The sequence below is a fragment of the Leptodactylus fuscus genome, chromosome 2, assembly GCF_031893055.1.
Source record: "Leptodactylus fuscus isolate aLepFus1 chromosome 2, aLepFus1.hap2, whole genome shotgun sequence".
Classification (NCBI taxonomy): Eukaryota; Metazoa; Chordata; class Amphibia; order Anura; family Leptodactylidae; genus Leptodactylus; species Leptodactylus fuscus.
Genome location: NC_134266.1, coordinates 66,904,485 through 66,914,432, shown reverse-complemented (window position 1 = coordinate 66,914,432; position 9,948 = coordinate 66,904,485). Strand labels below are relative to the sequence as shown.

Below are 9,948 nucleotides of genomic sequence, written 5' to 3'. Positions count from 1 at the left end.
GTCTAAATAGACTAACATGATATGGAGGAGGATTATGACGTGGATTCCGCTGTCAAAATCCTCCTTCATGTCCCCGTGTGAGCTAGCCCTTAAAGGGAAATTATATTTAAAATTTCCAAACCAGGGTCTGAGGCCTCATGCACACAACTGTGACTGATGAGCTGATAGGATCTTCCTTTCCCAGACTGCATAAGGCAGATCTGTTCCAGCTCCACCACTCTGGCTGAGACACTGCAGGATTACCATTCCATACTGTAATCATGAAGGCCACAATGTAGAACTCCTCATAAGCATGCGTGCCCAGAGGTCTCTGGGAGAGTGCAACTCAAGAAACAGCCTGTAAGACTTTTCAGGACCACAACAACCAATCCATGCTTAGATGTTGTCAGCCTATATAAAAATGAATAAGAATTGCAACTCCAAGATCAGAACAAAAGCTGCTCTTTAATTCATAAAAACAGGTTAATTATACAAAAACCTTAAATACCAGTGTGTACATTGTACACAATCACGACTTACAAGAATGAAGTTATATGTACACATAACTGAGGATCTTATGTTTGGAGGGCTCTTAGAACAGTCTTGGTCAAAGGAAATTTGGGAAGAGCTGATGAGTAATCTCATGCTACAATGTCACTGGTACTAAAGCTTCTGAATTAGTCACCATGTAAACACTACATTACAAGCAAGCAAAGACAAGCATTAATTTTAATAATTTCTTCTGGGATATATTGGGCATCACTCCTCAGCTGCCATCTTGCACAAGTACTCTTTGTCAATCTTAAAGAGGCGCCAGCCTTCTTCAGTGGAAAGATCGGATGCTCCACGTCTCTTGTAGAACCGGATAGATGGCTCATTCCACTCGGCAACCAGGAAGTGCATACTGCTACAGCGACACTTCACGGCAATCTGATGAAATAGGGAAAGTCATTAAAGCACAACTGGGGAGAAGAGTCAGGTGGTTTTAGGCAAGTCTATGAAACTAATGTAGAACAAATACATCTAGTGCATTAAGGAGTTTGAGGCTTTTATCATTTTAACCCCTATTTAGGGATAGGATATAAATATTCATTTCTGAAGCTCAAATTTAAAAATCTAAAATGCTACTAGAGTGGAAGGAGCAGTCTATCTTTATTGCATTTTGAGAGGCCATGTTTCCCCCTGACTGCTGTTTGAGTGCCCCAACAATCTGAAGTTTATGGTCATCCATATCACTCAAGTAGCCATGAACCCAAATTAAGCAGCACTATATGGAATAGGTTTGAAGACACAGAATTTAATTTATGGGGCCCCACATACTGTAAACCCCAAAGACTGCAGCACGCTTCAGAGCCATGTGCACCTTTTTCTGCCAACCTTTGCAGTGTCTGAGCTGTAAAAGTGCTGCACAGAGTAAGGGGTTGGCTGCTAGGGTGGTTTTTGAAGTACCGTATTTTTCGGACTATAAGCCGCACTTTTTTTCCCCAAAATTTGGGGGGAAAAGGGTGCGTCTTATAGTCTGAATGTGGCGCCTGGCATCCGCTGTAATAGAGAGGCGGAAGCCAGCAAGGGATAGACGCCGGGGCCTGAGACATCGCTGCACTCCTCTGCTCTGCATGAAGCCGGCAGCGGCGATGCTATTTCGCTCCTCCGTCCCCCCGCCGCTGGCTTCAGGCAGGGCAGAAGAGCGATGTCTCAGGCCCCGGCACCTGTGCCAGCGTCTATCCCTCGCCGGCATCTCTCTAGTACAGCGGATGCCGGGTCAGTATCGGTGGCCCCTTCTCCCCCGGGGCCGGTCCCCACCGGCCCCGTACCTGTGAAGTTGCAGGCCGGCTCCTGCGCGGCGATATCGCAGGAGCCGACCTGTTCGGGTGAGAGCCGGGAGCCTAATGAGGCTCCCAGGCCTGTCACTGCTATATTAGTATTGCGGCTGGGTCTATGACCAGCTGTAATACTAATAGACAGAATGTCCCACTGTATTGCCGTCTATGGGACTTGCAATCAAGTGACCGCAGGTTCAAGCCCCCGGGGGGAATAAAATAGTGTAAAAAAAACAAAAAAAACAACTAATATATAATAAAAATATGAAATAAATAAAAGTTCTAAATCACCTCCTGTTTTTTTTTCAATACAAGGTGATCTAAGAAATAGATATTCCCCAAAATGGTATAACTAAAAAGTACATCTGGCCCCGCAAAAAATATTAAAATATTAAATATTTTACCAGTTTTTGCTTCAAAATTTTTTTCCCCTATTTTCCTCCTCTAAAACCTAGGTGCGTCTTATAGTCCGAAAAATACGGTATTCCTTTTGGAATGGACATGCTGCATGTCACACTAAAACTTCACCCTATTTATTGGGAGAATGATGTGGAACTAGTTATATTAATTTAATAAACATTCACCTGACTCAGGTGCTTGAATATTTCAGATCCAATTCCTGACCCTAAAAAATAAAAAAAATTATATTATATATAGTCTATGCAAAATGAACACTTCAGCAGCTACCATAATGGAACATGAACTTACCTCTGAACTCATTCATTACAAAGAAGTCTTCCAGATAGAGAAGCTTTCCTATCCATGGGTCATATGTGAAGTAGTACATAGCAAATCCAACAATCGTATATCCTGTTAAAGAAAAACATGACTATTAGAAAGTCAAAATCTACAGTATCAAGAGTTAGTCACTTCATACATAAAAATATCAATACAAAGGTCAAATTCACACAATCATGTATTGAATGTGGCATGATATCCACTATAGAAATACTGAGATTTCCTTTACACGGCAGTTCAGAATAGTAATCCACAGCGCCATAAACCTAGCATCTCTCCCACAAAAAAAAAAGTTTAAAGATACGGCTTTGGTTGAGCAAGTGCTGATTTTTATAACAGGAGAGAAAAAAACAGCAATCCATACTACAACAAAATGGTGTCCACACAATGGAATTGCAAGGTGGAAAAGAAGTTTTCTTACATGCAACACTAACCCCTAGGTCAAATTTTCACTTATCAGATTACTCTTGAAAAATGGTGGAGAATGTGCTGCAGTCGTAATGAAAAACTCCATGTTCTCCACTAGAACCCTGACCAGCTGCACGTTTTCTGATCTACCGTGTTGGTTACTCTTGAATGGATGTCCCTAGTGGCCTTACCTCGTTTCATGCTCATCTATGTTATTGTGTAACGGATCTTTTAGTTACCTCCCCGCCCACCCATGTACACGGAAGGGCCATCCATGTACATGGCGAAGCTAGAGACTGTAACCTGAAGATTGGGACAAATTAAAGAGAAAGTGATTTAACAAATATTGCAACTGCTTACAAATAGGGTCATATACATGAAATGCCACAAGGCTCAATATAATTCAAAAAGTATAAGGAGCTTAACAAGTTCCCATGTTACCGTCAACAGTCTGGTTCTCTTTTGGTACTTCAGCAACAAGGCAGTGATAGAATGGATGTTCTCCAAAGCCATCTTCTAAAAGATCTTAAAAGAAAGAAACCATTAGGTTAACATGTTACAAGGATTTGTGAAGATGACATCCCTCCCCCACAGTGTTCTATTTTATTTATCTAAGCAACGTTCCAAGGACTCATGAGACCAGATTGGCAAAGCGCCCATTTCTAGGATCACTGAAGCAAAACAAGTCAGTCATACAAAGTCTAAAATTATACAAGGCCGCAGGTGCTCTAAGCCTGTTACTATTGGATGTTATTGTACACAGCAGACAATCCATAGTATTGCATACAGGATAAAGACTTATTCCATACCTTTCTCAGTTAACACCACTTGGTTCTCCATGTCTTCATATTTTGCCAGTTCCTAAAGAAAAAAAAAAAATTTAGTTTCCAAAAAAAAAAAACCCGTGCCAAGATATACTATGAAATTAACTAAGGCTGCTATCACATTTACGAGTTTAGGTGCCTTTTTATTTGTGTATAACACCTTGAAGAAAACCAGAGCTGGATCACCATAGGTTCCTATCACAAAGCCACTTCCAGTCTAGGTGTGTGATAACATGGCGCACAACTAGCACAGTGCCCTTTGTTGAACCAAATGTGGGTCACTCCTTTTTGTGTGCCTCATATCACTTTCCATGAATGTCTGTCTGAGACAGACATTCATATTATATCATACCTCCCATATTATAACACCAATTTTCTGATAAATCTGGTGCACAGTGCACCTGTTGGGCCCTCAAAGGGGTATTCTCATCTGCATAATCATATCTACATTTGTAGATAATTGAACGTTAAACTTTTTGCAAATCTAATTAAAAATTCTGCAAAGTTTTAAAGATATTCTCTAACTTTCTTAGCGGTGAGTCTGTTATCTTGATCGAGTGGCAATGCTTACGACCATTAATGCAGAATCTTTGTGGTCTGGGACTTGTCAGGAACCCAGCTACAGTTTCTTATTGTAGCTGGGTTATCAAGCAGAGACACGACACGTATCAGTAGACATTCCAGCCACAATAAGAAAATCATGGAGGATTTACTGACCTTAGAAAGTTCCTGCATTCATGGTCATATCCATTGACAACCGATCAAGACAACAGACTGTGACCACAAGATATTTAGGGAAAATCTTTAAAACTGCAATATATTTACTTACATTTGCAAAAATGTTTAACTTTCAATTATCTACAAAATTATTAAACAAAAAACTATGTACATTGGAATACCCCTTTAAGACTAGCATACAAAGCACAAGTCCTACACAATCTATCCTAATGGGCCCTTAAGCACAAAGAAAGAACAAATTGTACAGCGCTGAGGAATATGTTGGCGCTATATAAATAAAATGTATTATTATTTAACTTGCACTTGTCAATGCAGCCTTGTATCATGACAGGGATGTTACTTGTGAGCCACCATCGGGTGCACACTGTACAGCGCTGTCACTATAGCAAGTAGGAAACAAGTTACAAGAGTTCAATGTACAGTGCAGATCACCATGTAACACTGACCTAGCCATAGCATCCTTGGCTAGAGATAAGTAGTGACCTTTGTATCATGTAAGCATTGCACTCAGTATAAGGGCAGGCATCTGCTCACTGGCACAGCTGGCATCCTCCCTTCAGGGGTAAGTAGGATGGATAGGAGAGCCATGAAAGACAAAAGCCTTTGTATCCCGGAGATACGCCCTCGAGATTCCTCATGAAACAAGTGCATTACTAAGACTCCGTTCACACCTCCAGTTTCTATTCCGTCGTAAATGACGGACACCGGTGTACCCTACTGACCTGTAACTGCTCGGTCAGAGATTTAGGACACCACAGCTGCCTGTATGGCCGCCCTATAGCTACATAGTGGAGGATTAGTTTACATCTCATGAATATTCACAAGCTGCCCATGACGTCAATGCACCTTTATGAGTCGCAGTATGTCTTTACAGTCTCCGGGCACGGCTGATCGTATAATATAATTGGCCATTTTCGTCTCTTGCTTTTCTTTCCTTTTCTCACAAGTCCTCTGTACGTGAAGAGTAGTAGAAGCTGTTTCTTCATTCGCTTCCCAGGGGCTTCCGCTCCTTAGTCAGTCTGGGACCCTGACTGGGCACAAACTCCACAAGTAAGCCACCGTGCTCCGAAATCTCCAACGACGAAGTATAAACGTGGACGACAGCTGGCGAATTTATAGACGCTGCTCCGCCTCTAGTCCCGCCCCTCTCCGCGGTTTAAGCCAATGGCAATAGGATTGCATAACTCATTGTTGGTTTGTCCCGCCCCCTACGCTTTAATCCCCGACGTCACGGATCCCGGAAACTATGACTTACAAGAGTCACATTCTTGCAGCTCCGCAGCGCCGCTTCGTGGCCGACTTTTCTTTTTGTATCCCGTTGTGGGGGTGTAAAGACTCCTGTGAGAGACCTCGGTGGTGGGCACTTTCTCAGGGGGAGATGAGTGTATTTTAATACTTTATTGGCTGCAATGCTGCTGAGTCAGTGGTACCAAAATGGGATAACAGGTTGCCGTCACATAGTGTAAACCTTGTTCACACAGCATATTACTGACTGAAAATGACAACAGCGTATTATAAGAGCGCTATATATCTGATTTTGAAGTTTCAAAGTGTTTCTAGGAACATTTTTGACTTCCTCCAATTGACTTCACTTTATAGCTATTGCCATACCTCCCAACTGTCCCGGATTCTACAGGACATCCCCAGATTCCGGGTTGCGTCCTGGTCAACGGGAGGTATGTCCCGGTTTCAACTGATCTGTGAACGGTGAATAAAGCAGGAACTGTGCTCCAGCCCGGGAGCTGTAGACATGATTTGATGACGTCACTCACGTCGCACCTACAGCTTCAAGAACCCTCCGTGACTGAGGCCTGGTTCATATCTGCGTTCAGGGGGTCTCCGCTTGAAATGTCGAACAGAATGTCAAATGTATTAAAAAGCAGGGTACTATTCCGTTATCGGGCCAGCAGCAGCGCAGTTCAGCAGCAGCTTTCGGGACAGCAGTTCAGCAGCGGGAATTACAATGACATCCGAGGACTGCTGGCCCGATGCTTGTGCCCAGTAACCAGTACATCGATGACCCCCCTCCCCCATCCTTCTCCTCCTGCCAGTGCTGCCCCCCAGCTCTCCTTACATCTTCCCCATACCCTCTCCCCGCCACACGACTAGGCCTCACCTCAGCGCTAGTACCGAGACCGAAAGGAAAGACACCGGGGCTCAATCCAGGCCCTGACAAGAAACACGCCGACTATAGGAACGGTGAGCTACAGCGAGCCGGAGGGACAAACTTTCTGCAGCGTCCGGCGGCTATCTAGTAGCATTCATTGCTCAAGATTTACGGTGAGGCCTATTACAGGGAGAGGGTACGGGGCAGATGTAAGAAGAGCTGGGGGGCAGCACTGGAAGGAAGAGGAGGATGAGGGCATCGATCGATGTACTGCCTACTACACACAAGCACGGCCTCTATCATCGGGCCAGCATCGGCTTAGTCATGTGGCGGGGAGAGGGTACGGGGTAGATGTAAGGAGAGCTGGGGGGCAGCACTGGAAGGAGGAGGAGATGGAGGGGGGGTCATTGATGTACTGGCTACTGGGCACAAGCATCGGGCCAGCAGTCCTCGGATGTCATTGTAATTCCCGCTGCTGAACTGAACTGCTGTCCCGAAAGCTGGTGCTGAAATGCGCTGCTGCTGGCCCGATAACGGAATAGTACCAAAAGCAGTTAGCAGAGAAACCACACAGACCCATAGACTAAAATGGGACCTGTGTGTTTTCAAGCACTACTTTTCTCTCTGCATGATTCGTGCAGACACACAGACCCCATTATAGTCTAAGGCAGGGGTGGGCAATTAATTTTCCCATGGGGCCGCATAAGAAATTGAAACTATGCTAGAGGGCCGCGTCACGGCAAATTTAGCTCCACCCACTTCTACGTTGACTCCGCCCATTCCCAATCATCTTTCCATGTGCCCCCACACAGTATAATCCTCCTACAGTCACCCGTACATTATATGTCTCCACATTGTAATGTTCCCTTCCAACTGCCCCACAGTATTAAGTCCCCCTCCTGGTGCCTCAGTATAAACTGGTGGAAACTAGAGGGGACATTAAACAGTGGGGGTAGTTGGAGGAGGGCAATAAATTGACAGCTGGAGCGGTACATGAAACTGGGGGCAACTAGAGGGGGACATTAAAATCGGGAAGCAGACATTAAACCGTAGGGGTAGCTGGAGGGTGACATTAAACTGGGGGCAACTAGAGGCAGACAGGTCCCCCTCCAGCTACCTCCATGGTTTAATGTCCCCCCCAGTCTAAGTGCCCTCTTCATCAACCCCCAGTTTCATGTCCCCCCCTCCCTCCATTTCTCCCTCAGTTTCATATCCCCCTTTATTTTCCCCATTTCATGTCCCCCCCCCCTCCATCTGCCATCTCTGCCCTAGTATAACATTCCCCTTCCATCTCTGCCTCTAGGTTGCTGAGACACACACATACAGATAGATAGACACATATAGACACACACACACATATAGACAGACACATAGACAGACAGACAGACATAGACAGACACACATATAGACACACACACACATATAGACACACACACATATAGACAGGCACACATATAGACACACATATAGACAGGCACACATATAGACACACACACACACACACACACTCTCTCTCTCCCCCCTACAGCTCACCTTACATCTCTCACTACTTTATGACACGCTCCACATCTCCATCTTCGGCCGGCACTAAGACACGCCCCCTGGACACGCCCCCTAGACACGCCTCCCTAGACAGAGCTGTGCGGGCCGGACTGAATCAGTCAGAGGGCCGGATATGGCCCGGGGGCCGGACTTTGCCCAGGTCTGGTCTAAGGGGTCCATGTGGTTTCTCTGCTAACCACTTTTTAATGCATTCGGTATTCCGTTCTGGGTGTCCCCAAGCGGACTCCCCAAACGTAGATGTGAATAGGACCTGAGACAGAACGGTAGGGGAGCAGGGAAAGGTGAGTATCAGTGTTTTTTATGTTAAACTTTGAGGGCAAATTGAGGTGGAACATGATGAAGGAAGCAGATGGAGAAGGACATTAAACCAGTGGCAGATGAAGAGGGACAGGAAACTGGGGGCAGATAAAGTGGGAGCATAAAATGGGCAGAGATGGAAAGGGGACATTAAATTGGGGGCAGATGAAGGAGGAACATGAAACTGGGGGCAGATGGAGGGGGGCATTAAATTGGGGACAGATGAAGGGGGGAGCATGAAACTGGGGGCAGATGGAGGGGTGACATTAAAATGGGGCAGATGAAGGGGGGCAATTATACTGGAGGCAGATGAAGGGGGGCACTTAAACTGGGGGGATATTAAGAGGGACCTTAAACTGAGGACAACTGGAGACAAAGTAGTGAAAGGCCATGTCTTCAGAGAAGAGGCATCACTGGGGGGTGCATTTTGGCCTAAGGCCTGATGACTCCACCATTAACACTGTATATATTGTGGGGAACCGCTCAGGAAGATTATTGGTAGCAGTGCAGAAAACAGGGATACAAATACTGGGTTGCACAGAAATTCAGTGTTTATTTCACTTGTGGTGCATAAACTGCCTTTGCAAAGGCATAAACAAACAAAACAAAAGCCTTCTCAGCTGAGAACTAACTATAACAAAATAAACCGTTCCCTGACTATACAGGAGCCTGGCTGCCAGACTCTCGCTCTGGTAACTACAAGCAGGTGGCACAGTCAGGGCCGCCATCAGGAATTTTGGGGCCCCATACAGTCTAAGTGTCTGGCCGCCACCCCCTGCCGCGCCATTTTAAAACTACTTTATTTTGCGAAATACCAATTATGAATTAAATTTACCTTTCACAAAAAAAAAAAAAAATTAAGGATAAGTGGGTAGCTGATTGTGATTGGTTACCAACGTATCCCGGCAAGGGAGGCCAAAAACGCAGTGTGAACACTCGTTTAAAGTGAAAGTCCAACCCCCAAACAGGCTGCTATGCTAGTAACATAGCAACCCCTACATCATTATTAATACAAAGCACACATACTTTTGGAGGCATTGTGTGCTTTGTAGTTCTCCAGCTAAAAACTTAGGAGACACATGTCAATCCATATGAATAGCTTGTCAGCTCCTGCTTCTACTGTGACCCCCAATGTGATTGGAATATTCCTGGTCACATTGACAGGAGTAACAATCACACAGCTAGCCCAAGGACTCATCTATATCTTAGGCGTCCCTTCATAGCTCATTCAGATGTGACAGAATTCTGCACCAGAATAGAAGACAATTTGTACTTGCCTCAACTCCCCTAGGCAGTAGAGGACAACTGGGTTAAAGTCCCTTCTCTAAATATGTCAAACACAGGACAAGACAATACAACACAGAAGAGGAGTCAGCAAACCGAGGTCAAACCAGAGAGGCAAAACAGTACCAAATCACAATCCAAAAGAGTAGTCAAAAAGCCAAGAAGCAGAGGTCAGTAAATACAAAACAAG

At 44.9% G+C, this 9,948-nt stretch overlaps 1 protein-coding gene across 1 annotated transcript; it reads right to left on the bottom strand.

Annotated features, from left to right (window-relative positions):
• Positions 1-425: 425 nt before the first annotated feature.
• Positions 426-5,592, bottom strand: SAT1 (spermidine/spermine N1-acetyltransferase 1). The gene is made up of 6 exons (XM_075263912.1): positions 5,354-5,592; positions 3,755-3,806; positions 3,387-3,470; positions 2,508-2,609; positions 2,384-2,424; positions 426-909 (listed from the first exon to the last, which is right to left on the bottom strand). The coding sequence occupies exons 1-6, from the start codon at positions 5,417-5,419 to the stop codon at positions 739-741; spliced, it is 516 nt and encodes a 171-aa protein (XP_075120013.1). The 5' UTR covers positions 5,420-5,592; the 3' UTR covers positions 426-738.
• Positions 5,593-9,948: the final 4,356 nt, after the last annotated feature.

Excerpts from the sequence above, each read along its gene's own strand:
- SAT1 (XM_075263912.1), bottom strand. The coding sequence starts at position 5,419 with ATGGCCAATTATATTATACGATCAGCCGTGCCCGGAGACTGTAAAGAC. Across the intron at positions 2,610-3,386 it reads AGAGAACCAGACTGTTGACG|GATATACGATTGTTGGATTT; the intron begins GTAACATGGGAA and ends TTTCTTTAACAG. Across the intron at positions 910-2,383 it reads TATTCAAGCACCTGAGTCAG|ATTGCCGTGAAGTGTCGCTG; the intron begins GTGAATGTTTAT and ends CTATTTCATCAG.